Below are 11559 nucleotides of genomic sequence, written 5' to 3' on the forward strand. Positions count from 1 at the left end.
CTTACCACGAGATCTCTAAATCAGAGGCTGGAAAGCACATCCCAGACTGTTAGTAACGTTGGAGTAAGTGTGAAACCATTCCTGTGATCTCTTCTTTCCCTGCAGGTGCCATGGATGTTACATCCTTCCAGAAGAGACTTTGCACTTGATCTTTCAGATAAGAGACTGTAGATCTGACTGAAGGATAACACTGACAGTCCCTGACACTTGGCAATGCCTGCTGGAGCAGTTACTGGGGTGAGGATGGGGTGGCACCACTTTGGGGGGTTTTCATGAGCTGTGCCTCATGCAGCAGAAGGCAGCTCTGCTGAGCAATTCAGTTGTGTTTTCAGAGGTGAATGGGCTGGCAGCAGAACCTCTGCCTCCCCACCTAGCCCTGATCACATTGTTCTCTCAAATGTGCCAGCACAATTTTTTCCTGCAGCAGCTCTGTGAAGCACACCACTTCAGGGGAAAAAAAAAACCCAACAAAAAAGCCCGAACAATGACGCACTTGTTAGAACCAGCTCGGCTCCCTGATCAGATTTACAGCACACCAACAACTGCTGTGGCAGAAATTTGGGAGGCGATGTGCTGTGAGGCCAGGGCAGGAAAATGCAGAGAGATTGGAACATTTTAAGCTGATGTTGACAGCACAGACAACATCTCATGAAATCAGAGCTTAACAGGTGGGAGGGTGACATAATAAGGGAAGGCATTAGGCTTTTATAGAAAGAAATAGGGAATCAATATTTAATTACTGGAGAACTGCAATGAAGTTGCATTATTGAAACCATCTCACCAAGCTGATACAATATTTTTTATCAAAGAAAACCTAATAATGAATCTACATTAACTTCCAGACTCAGTGTTCACCAATACTTCCCTACTAATAAAAATAGACATTTATATGCTTGTGGTCAAGAGCTAGAAAGATCAGAAAAACTGACAAGGAATTAAGATGTCCTTTGACTCCATTTCAGTTACCAAATTGTCCTGACTGTTCAAACAATTTGTGTGAGTCTCTCTCTCTCTCATTAGGTTCCTACCTAATGCAGAGCAATTGTTCCTTGCCAGGGTCAGGAAAAGGTTTCAAGAGCTGTGGATGGAAAACAGAAGGAAAATCCTTTCGGTTACCATCAGTACAACATTGTGTCTTTGTAATTTACTATTGTGGAGAACAATGAGATCTAATGATCCTTTTTGTATGAATGCTTCATGATAACACCAAATCACACTGTATGCCACGTCATAGCAGCATTAGCCTGAGGGGGATGAATGAAAATGTTGTGGTTTTTCCTAATAATAGAACAAACCACAAAGCCATACCTGGGACACAGACACCTCACAGACACATGGCTGCCTTCCCCAGGGAAGTGAGCCATATTCTCTGGATGCTGTTTTGCTGTAGCACAAAGCTGTCAGGGGGGAGAGAATGGAAGCAGTGACATGAACTCTCAGCCAGACCTGTGACAGTTCAGACATCTGGCAGCTGTCCGAGGGCAGCTGGGGTTGGACAGAGGGGACAATGAAACAGAGCCAAAAAGATCCAAGGATCTTCAACAAGGAAACTGAGATGTCACTCATTTCTCTCCAGGGAGCAGGGCAGAGCCTTGGTAGGGGGGGTGGGGGAGAGCAAGGCCCAAGCTATCAGAGGTTTGGGGCACAAACAAAGCCAGTTCCCACCAGCTGGGGAGAAAGGAATGTGAGGGATGGGGAAACTGGGAAGGGATTAGAGTTCAGGCATTTCAAATGAGCACCTCGTCTTAAACTCACCAATTATTTCAGTCATTGCAGCAAAGTGCAAGTAAAGTATTGTCCAAACAGCAACAAGGAGACTGCCCTGACAGAGGGCCTGGGTAGGGCACAGTAAGACTCCTGGTTAAACAAGGCAGATGATGAGGTGGCTCAGGGAACACCTCGAAGGACAGATGTGAAGGAACAGCAGGTACCATCCTCCAGCCCACGTGGAACAAGCAGACGATGCCAACCCTCAGGATACAAACATCTCAGAAAGGGGCTGCCTTTAGGATCACAGAATATCCGGTGCTGGGAGGGACCTGTAGGCACCCAGCTTGTGGTAACTGGGAGTGGGGCTGCAGCTGAGCCTCATCCCCAGTGGGTACAGCTGTGCAGGACAGGTGACCAGCACTGAAGGCAATGAGCTATGGAGGGCTGAGGTTACTGACCAGTCACACAGGGTACAGAGGGCACACAGGTGTAAGGCATACAAAATGAGGGCAATAAAAGGCTGGACTGAAGGGCAATAAAAGGCAGAATGTTTTGAAGCCTTCTAATGGGGTGTGGTGCTGTGTGGTGACATTCTGTGTATTGTGGCCATCTTGACTGTGGCATATGCTGTGACAGGGACCCACAAGGATTGTCAAGTCCAGCTCCTGGCTCTGCACAGGACAACCCCAAAAATCACCTGTGCAATTGAGAGCACGGTCCAAATGAACTCTGGCAGGCCCTGTGCTGTCAGCCCTTCCCTTCATGAGCTGCCTCAGAAGGACTGAACGCCCTTCCTGCATTTAGCTTAAGATCAGCTCCAGGAGAGGGCACACACTGAAGTCAAACCTGCCTCAAGCCTTGCCAGTTCAGGATTGAAATGGAAGAGCCCACTCACAGAGCTGGCAAATCTGTCACCTTCTGCATCAGTAAAGCCGGAGCCACACCTGGAAATGAGCTGTGCTCCACAGGACGACAGCAGGATGAGAGATCAGCCCCCAGCATCTCTGAGCTTGCCAATCCAGCAAGCACGAGCTGTCCTGCAGAGCTCGGAGCAGCCGCCAGCCAGCAGCACCCTCCTGTGACACATTCCTGCAGCTCCCAGGCAGCTGCTCCGCCTGACACCGGGAGGGAGCTGCGCTGGCTCCTGCAGCGTGAGTGCTCCTGGGCACCCCCAAATTCCCTCAAGGGGTGTCCCCTCCTCCTGGTGTGTACAAACTGTAAGACTGTGCTCTGTTAGACTGAACTATGTGACCCCTCACCTGAAATACAGGGGACAACCACTTCCAAGTGTTTTCCAGAGGCAGCCTCTGATCCAGCACAGCATTAAGCCCTTCAGAAAAATCTCAGAACAACTGAGAAGAAGAAGGGAGCTGGACAAATAACATACCAACATAGGCAAAACGCTCTTACTTCCAGCATCTAAGATGCAAAGCATTTCTGCCTTATATCCAGCTCTTTCTCTTTCTTGAGCAGGGAGATGGAGCAACCTTGTGCCAGGCTACACTCAGTTTCTTGTTTCTTCAGCAGGACTTCAGAAACCTAGACAAGAAGTGATCTGTGTAAGAGGCTCTTGCAGCTATCAGTGCTTTGGTTCCACTGCCTTTGTTTTCATTGCTTCATAGCTTATGGATCTGTTCCTGCTGGAGCTCTTTCTCTTGTTTTAGTCAATTCACAGACTGAGATATTCAATGATATGGCGGATGGGTTGAAACAGATTTTGTAAAAGGATTACTTACATTTTAGTGCAAGAAATAACATAGTTGATGGTCTGGTGCAACTATACAAGCTGGAAATACAGGGAGATCTGGAAACAACAAACTGTAATTCTAAACATGACTGACAGGATCCATCTGCTCTCCCAGTAGAGAAGGCATGGATGTAATAAGGAGGAACTCTTGGGGTACTAGAAAATACAAGGAAACACCACAAAGCAGTAAATTTGAATATCTGCGGTAGTTCTGTCCCCAAGACCTTGGACAATTGGCGTCCTGCACTTCATAAAACCCAGGACTACAGGCTGGAGAGCATTGCACTAATACTATAAAGCTTGTGATAAGCAGCTATAAAGATTAGGGTAAGGAGATCCAAATCTGAGGCTCAGTCTCCAGTGTGGCAAGTGGTAGGGAACACAGAATCTGCAAAGAACGTGTGTACTTTCAGAAGGGGAAGGAGAGAGGATTGCCAGCACAGAGGCCTCACTATTTCAGCGAGCAGCACCCTCCCACAGGCACAGGTGGGGCTTTCCCACAGAGTGTGAGGCCAGGAAAAGAGGCCTAATCCCTAGCGGGGCACAAGGCGGGAACAGCGAGGGGACCTCGGCCGGACTGCGCTGGCTGAGCATGCTGGGACACGGAGTCCTCTCCGGGGCAGCCGGCGCGGAGGGGAAGGTGCCACGCACTACAACTCCCGCAATTCCTTGCGCGCCGCGCCGTCTCCTAGGAGACGCTGCGATGCGCGCCGGGGGTCCCGCGGGGCCGGAACTACCGCTCCCGTGATGCCCCGCGCGGCGCCGCCGCCGCCATGGAGCGGCGCGTGGCGGAGCAACTCCGCAGCACGCTGGGCCCGCTCGGCCTCGAGGCGCACGCCTTAAAGGTAATGGCGTCACCATGACGTCACTGTCACGACGTCACTGCCCGCGAGCTGCGGGAGCCGAGGGAGCGCGGGGCGCGGAGCGGGACCCGGGGCCGCGCAGGGGCCGGGGGCGCCGGGGGTCGGTGCCCCGGGGAGCTCGGGGCGCCCCTCGGCCGAGCGGGGCCGGGCTCGCCCCCGCGGAGCCGCTGCGGCCGGCGCGGGTCGATGCGCAGCGCGGGGTCCGGCCGGCCCGCCCGGCAGCGCGGGGCAAGGTGACCGCAGCGGCAGCGGCTGCTCCGGCCCTCGGTGCGGGCCCCTGACCGGCGGGGTCGGGGTTACGCAATGACACATCTGCCCCGGCAGGCGGCCAAGTCCTCCGGGCAAGGTTATATTTTAACTGAGCGTGGGAGCACCTGTCTGTGGAAGTGCTGACCACCCCACGGCTCCTCTGACCTCTGTTCTGCACGTGGCTCCTGCAGCCTCGGCCGCTGTGCCCTGTGCGGCTGTAAGTGCAGGGGCTCCTTCCTTACCTGCCCCGGGCAATCTGCAATAAATCAATCTGCAACATCGAATACAAATCAATCTGCAATAAACGTGCCCTTCCCTCGGAGAGTGTTGTATCTATCACCTGAAATATTTTTATTTCCTGCTGTGATCTTGTTTGCATAAAAAGTACAAGGCAATGAGGTGGTGAGAGAAGTAATGAGATAAGTGCCTCCAGAATTTGGAAAACTCAATGCTGCTTGCCTAGAACATATCAGCAGAATTCAGGGCAGAACCCAGATAAAGACTGTAGCTACGAGATGGGAAACCTTTTGGCCCTCTAGCTCTCTCCAGATTTCATTCTGCCACAGCCAACCCTCGTGCACTGACTGATGTTCACTGGGAAACCAGCAAAGCTTAGATTCACAGCTCTCTAATTCTTTGTAACATTTCAATTCAGCACCTTCAAAGCCCCAAAACTGATTAAACTTAGAGGTTCATATCAGAATGTAAACTTTATAGTGAATCTAGTTTTTGTTCTGAGTTTCCTCATGGGCAGTCTGGCTGCCATTGCCAGCTGCAGAGTTACCATCACAGTAATTTCACTGATTATTTAGAATAACCATTATGTTTCATTTTCAACCTTACTGTTCCATTGCTCAGCATCTCTCTGACTGTTAGACCTGGCCTTGTGGCACCCCAGGAGGGAGGGAATTGTCATAACCTATGAAAAGACTGATGTTACTGTGCAGGGCATTAGGAGTGGAGTGTAGGGGGTTTGGGCCATTTCCTTCTGCATTTGGCAGTTGCAGGTCTGAGCCCTGTCCTGGTCATGCTTCCTGCTGCCCTGGCTTGATCTCTCTTTTCTGGACTGTGTCCAGCCCTGGAATCAAATGTCCCAATGTGGCTGTGTCATGATCCATGTGCTGCTGATAACAAACGTTTTTTGGGGGGGCTTAGCACTGCCAAGAGCTTCACATCCTTCATTCCACACAAGTGTTTCCTGCAGAAGTAGTAAAACATTCAACTTGTCACACAAAACAGAACCACCAGTTTCTTTCTGGCCCAAGATAAGAGAAAAAAAAAATCAAACCTATAAAAGCTTTATCTGACCCAATCTGATTTGCATTGGCAAGACTGATTGCTCATACTTCCCTCTAGGTTTCTGAGTAGAGCTGGATAAAGGGCAGACTGGAGCTGGATGCTGTGTGTGATTCTTATCTCACAGCTCACAGCACAGCTTCCCCAAACTGAATCCTGGAGTGCAAAACAACTTGGTTTGAAAGGAAGGCCCTGGGCAGGTTGCCCATCTGGGTTGCAAATGAAGGGGGCTGCAGTTATTTCCACATTTTTACATTCCTGCATGTCCACTAGAGTGGTGTCTGTGTTCTAATGGAAATTTGTGTTTCTTTGCCAAGGTTGGGTGGTACAATGCTGTTCTCCAGCCAGCCTTCCACCTCCCCTACCCAGATGACACGCTGGCCTTCGTGGTCCTCAGCACGCCATCCATGTTCGACAAGGCCCTTAAGCCTTTTGTGAGCAAAGAACGGTTAAAAATAATCAGGGATCCTGTGGATCAGTGTGTTTCCCATCATTTATCACGTGTGAAGGAGGTAAGAAGCTGAAATCCCCATTCCATGTAGTGCTGTGGCACATAACCAGGTGGGTTGAGCAGCAGACAAAACCCTGCAGGCTCCTGCCCTGCTCTTTGGGAGGGTGAAGCATTATTCATGAAGGAGGGAGCATCAGCAGGCTTGGGGTGTTTTACCTGCGTGTTCTGCCTCTAGGTTACATCTCACAGCTGTGAGGGAGCTCTGCAGGCACAGGCTGAATGCCCACAGCCTCCAGCCTGCTGACAGAATTCAGCAGCAGGATGTTGGACTCTACAGGCTTCACATGTGCCTGATTTGCTGCCATCTAGCAGTCCTGGAGTGGCAAGGCTTTTTCCATGAGACTGGGCTGATGTTTTTGTATTTTCTTAGAAATTCCCTGACCAGAGGGTGGATATCATGTTTGATTACGAGCTGCTGCCGAGCCGAAAGCCCAAGTTCCTGGCACAGACAGCTGCCCACGTTGCTGGAGCTGCATATTACTACCAAAGGAAGGATGTGAAGCTTGATCCTTGGGGGAAAAAGGTGAGGCAGAAACACAGTCTGGGAAGAACCATTGAACTGCAAACATTGAACTGTACAGTGATTGTTTGCTCACTGGTCACTAGTTCATCTTGCAGGAAGCTACAAAGTCCAGAGCACATATAGGTTCATAAAATGTTTCAGGTGGGAATTGGAAGCTTCCAAGATTCTTCAGGGTAGTAGGGAGATGTCATGGAGAGAAATATCTTGATCTGTTAAACCTACTTAGATAGAAGAATAAATGGCAGTGTAAAGGAAAACCTGTTGCTTAGAGCATTACAAACTGGGGGGAAATGCTCTGTGGTTAATTTCTGTAATAGATTTGCAGAAAAGAACCTCTCCCCACATTCCAGGGAAGTGTGTGTGGGCACAGGAAAGTGGGAGTGAAATGCAGTGCTTTGAGCCACATGTTCAGAAAAGTTTTCCCTTCTGCTCTGTACAGCTCTCCAAGAGAAGGTTGGGAGAGAGAGAAGCATCTGATGGATGCTTTGAACTCTAGCCTTGATTAGACACAAAGTGAGGTGGCCTGGATATTTTTCTTTTTTTGTTCCAGAAGATCTTTGGCGTTTGTATCCATCCCAAGTACGGTGGCTGGTTTGCTATCCGGGCTCTGCTGCTCTTCCCGGCCATCCAGGTGCCGTTCCTGGAGCAGCCCCCCCCTGTGGACTGTGTGAGCTCCGAGGAGAAGAGGATTGAGCTGCTCGAGCAGTTCAATTTCCACTGGCAGGACGGCCGCTACAGGGACATCATTGAAGTGAAGGAAAGGTACTCGGAGGAGCAGAAAACCTACTTTGCCACTCCTCCAGCCGAGAGATTGCGGCTGCTGGGGCTCTCACAGGAAGCGCAGAGAATCACATTGCACTGAGAAAGCGGCTCCGCGAGGGCAGAGGGCAGCAAAGGGCAACTCATGAGCGCGGCTTTTCCCGGTGCCGAGGGGGAGGAGGAGGAAGGAGGAAGGTTATGCTGGTACAGACATGGCAAATCCGAGCAGCCTCAATGCAAACAGTGCAATCAAAGCTTCCCTGAGAGAGGAGCACTGCTCTGCCGTCTGTGCCGGTGCTGCTGCTGATCTGGGGTGGAGCCCAGTAAGCTGCCATTAGCCTTTGGCTGGGAGTAGTTTAGACATCCTGGCAAATTTAAAGCCATGCTACTTGGAGTAGTTTAGACACCCTGGCAACTCCAAAATCCATGCTGCTTATTAGAAAAATCACTTTTGTTCTCAATAATTTTCTTTCTGAATGTTCTATTTTTATTCTTTGTAGGTTTAAAAATACATCAATCATTGAACTACTTAGTTAGATTTTGGCTAAACTTGGGGCAGGTACTTTTTTAGATGTTGCCAGCATTTTATTAACCCTCCCTAGGGAACACATGTCCAGTCTTTACAGCCTTGCCTAGGTCACATTTAAGCATTTATCCATTCACAGAGCTGACTGGAATTAATATTTGGAAAGATGCTGAGTAATGTCCGTATGATTGGAGGTTTTATTCACGTTAAGATAACTGACTGGAAAAGACAATTCTCGTGGCCTTTTCTATGGTAGACCACATTTGTGTTAAAAGTATTTTTCAGTGCCAAAAAGTATTTTTCTGGCACAGCCCCCCCCCACAGTTACTGCCACAGTTTCCTGGTGTGCTTTCTTTGTGGGAAGGATTGTAAACCTGCACACATGTAAAAGCCATGGCACAAGGCCTTGTCACATGCACAGGCAAACAAGCACAGAAGAAAGGGAAATATTAATGACATTTATGTTACTTATATTGCTGGATTAAACATGTTCAGACAGAAGCAACATTTTTTCCATGACTTTGTCCTGTTACATTTGTTCAGAGGCTACAGTGCACCTGGAAATCAGGAATTAATTTCTCTTTGAGCAATTTGAGGCTCAGACCTCGTTAAAGTAATATAATACATTAAAATAATATTTTGTGGGAGTTGTTTTACTAGACTGCAGTGCAATGCTGCAAATGGACAGGCACTTTTTTCCTTTTGAGGGTACTAACATGATGAAGAAATACTCACTTTGCAGAACTGAGCCCTTTCTTTTTACGTTGGGATTCTTCAAAGCTTTGGAGACTCCACCAGGACGGTTGCCCTCACCATTGTTCACTGCTTGATACAGTTGCTCACAGTCAGTACACTAACTCATTGTAATCCAAATTTAGGATAACAAGTTTGCTGCCCTGTAAACAGAGTCGTGAGCGTGTGATCACTGGGTTTGTTCACTACATTTGCTGTTACAAAAAAGTCTTTGTTGCTTTCCATGCTTTGTTCATCTCTGACTAAGGCAGACACCTGACATAGAATGTGATAGAGGTATTGTGATGTTTAATTTAAGGTAAAGAATGAAATTTGTTTAAAATCTGTTCTTTTGTTACAGAATTACTCCTGTTTCAAATTTGTTTGATGTTTCAGAACTTTGAAACTGAACTGTAATTTACCAGGGGCTTGAGGTAATGGCTCATACTCATAACAAAGACAAAATACTGATTCACTTAGAAGGATAAATATAGATTTGAATCAAATCTATCTTTTTATATTACAATTTAAAGTAAATTATTTTGATCTTTTGGTATTGATTTCTTACAAATATTTAATATTTTGTCTTAATTTATTAAACAGATTACCGTGGTCAATGCATTTCAATTTCTGTAATTTTTTCTCTTCAAATGGTATTTTGGTTACTAAATATACAAAGTTGTACGTAAATCTCAGTACTGAGTATTTTTATTTAAACAATGCAGTTCTTAACTTGTGGAGAACTCAAGATGTTCAAGAGAGAATCAATAATGTTTTTTTTAATATCCTGAAAAGAGTGAGCTACCTAAGACACACACAGTCCAGTATCTGCAAACTAAGGGAAAAAATGGTTATCTTAGCAGAAGGTGGTAAACTATTTTCACAGGCCACTGGGATATGAAAAATAAAACCTGAATCACATTATGAGTAAGTCCAATAAAGGTTTATCTTTCCCAGGTCGCTTCAGCAAAAGCATTATAACAGCAAGCACCATGATAGTGCACTTCTCATTTCTTCCTCTCTTCTTAACAGTAACAAAAGTTCCAGATATCCAGTGAGACATAACTGAGGGACTTTCCCTCAATAGCACTAAAGTAAGGCCTGTGGGTACTGGAATTTTTACTGGTTAAAACCTATTAGTGAACAGTGATCTGTGTTCCTTGTGCTTCTGGGAATACACAGTTGTGTCAGGCAGAACAGAGTGCAAATATTTAGCAATATCCATTCCTGCTACAGTGATTTTGGAGTGACTTGGACTGGGCATTACTTTCTCTCAGGCAGCTCACTGAGATCCACAGCTGCACAGTGAGATACACAGTGAGTAGATTTCTCCCCTTGCTGGTTGCAGTATAATGGCCTTTGTTTTATAAAATTGAAGTTTGAGAACCTGTTTGACTTACCTCATCTCTTGGGACAAGACCAGACATGGTGAGGAATGGATCAGCCTTGGATCCTGAGGCATTGTGAAGGCATTCTTAGTTTCAGCCCTTGCAAATGTCAAACAAGTAATTGCAAATACGTGGATAGATTTACTAGTTCAAGCATCACATTTTACATTTTTTAAGCAAGTTGTTCTCTAAATCCTAGTTTTTAAACATTTATTAAAGACTCTTCCTCAGTGTAACCTGTAGGGTGAGTATTCAAGAGCTGAGCAGGAAAAATAAAAGAAATTAAAAGCTATTTGAATTTAAATTCAGTTTTAGCAACAAGGTATTCAGTACATTTCAAGCTAATAAAATGTTTATGGAGAATTAATAAATTTGTAATAGCTTCATGCATTTACCATCCTTCTATCCTTAGTTTTTCCCTATTTTTTATTTTTCCCTAAAAATAACTGAGATTTTAATAACAATTAAAGATTTGACAGACAATACCAATTAAATACAAAGCACAATCTAACCTGGTTACCAACAACCATCAGTTGTTGCTCAGAAAACACCTCCAAAAACACTGTTGGTGAGTTTTGGTACCAGTTTGAATCAGTTACATCTCAGTGGTACAATAATAAACACTAAAGTTACTTTGCAGCATGAAGAAGAGCGTGGCAAACTTAATTCCTGATACTGACTTTTTCTTTCTCCCATAAAAAGAGTGGCTTGTAGCAATGCTGCTTTCCTCTGAACTATGGAAAACTAAAGATGCTTTGCTGTGTAAATGTGTGCTGGTGTGTCAATCAAAAATAGCCAAACTTAGGAGAGCAGGGAACTCTTCTAGTTTGTTGTTTTGATGGCGGTTTTAAAGTCTCATTTGGGTTGGGTTTTTTGCTATGTTTTTGTTTGGGGATTTTTTTAGACCTAGATTGCCCTCCTCTGGATCAGAAGCATAATTTTACTCATTCAGTATAATATTCATGGTCTTTTATTCATTTGTGACCAAATGCACCTGGAAATCAGGAATTGATTTCTCTTTGAGAAGTTTGAGGCTCAGTTGGTGTAACTGCTATTTGACATGGCTTATATTTCTGAAAATGCACATTGACTTGAATTGCAATTGAATCAAAAACCCCCAAGTTAAGAATAGTGGCAGCTACTGCTCAGTGCCACTGTGGTTATCAGCACTCTTTGTTAAGCCTCATGCAAAAAATGTGTTTAACAAATTAGCTTTGAATCCTGCCTTCAGCAGCAGCAGTTCAAAACTCTTCCT

General features: G+C 46.2%; 1 protein-coding gene across 2 annotated transcripts; it reads left to right on the forward strand.

Annotated features, from left to right (window-relative positions):
• The first annotated feature begins 4230 nt into the window (after positions 1 to 4230).
• Positions 4231 to 10950, forward strand: MMACHC (metabolism of cobalamin associated C). 2 transcript variants are annotated; one of them, XM_058808644.1, is made up of 4 exons: positions 4231 to 4302; positions 6183 to 6377; positions 6747 to 6899; positions 7450 to 10950. In XM_058808644.1, exons 1-4 carry the CDS (start codon positions 4231 to 4233, stop codon positions 7759 to 7761), a joined length of 732 nt encoding a protein of 243 aa, XP_058664627.1. In that variant the 3' UTR covers positions 7762 to 10950. The 2 variants fall into 2 exon arrangements, with proteins under 2 accessions (XP_058664627.1, XP_058664628.1); XM_058808645.1 differs by having other exon boundaries at positions 7453 to 10950.
• Positions 10951 to 11559: the final 609 nt, after the last annotated feature.

This window comes from Ammospiza caudacuta, chromosome 7, assembly GCF_027887145.1.
Source record: "Ammospiza caudacuta isolate bAmmCau1 chromosome 7, bAmmCau1.pri, whole genome shotgun sequence".
NCBI classification, from domain to species: domain Eukaryota; kingdom Metazoa; phylum Chordata; class Aves; order Passeriformes; family Passerellidae; genus Ammospiza; species Ammospiza caudacuta.

What these genes read in the sequence shown, in the direction of transcription:
- MMACHC (XM_058808644.1), top strand. Translation starts at nt 4,231, where the DNA reads ATGGAGCGGCGCGTGGCGGAGCAACTCCGCAGCACGCTGGGCCCGCTC. An exon ending in TCGAGGCGCACGCCTTAAAG is followed by an intron (nt 4,303 to 6,182) that starts GTAATGGCGTCA and finishes TTCTTTGCCAAG; the next exon opens with GTTGGGTGGTACAATGCTGT. An exon ending in TTGATCCTTGGGGGAAAAAG is followed by an intron (nt 6,900 to 7,449) that starts GTGAGGCAGAAA and finishes TTTTTGTTCCAG; the next exon opens with AAGATCTTTGGCGTTTGTAT.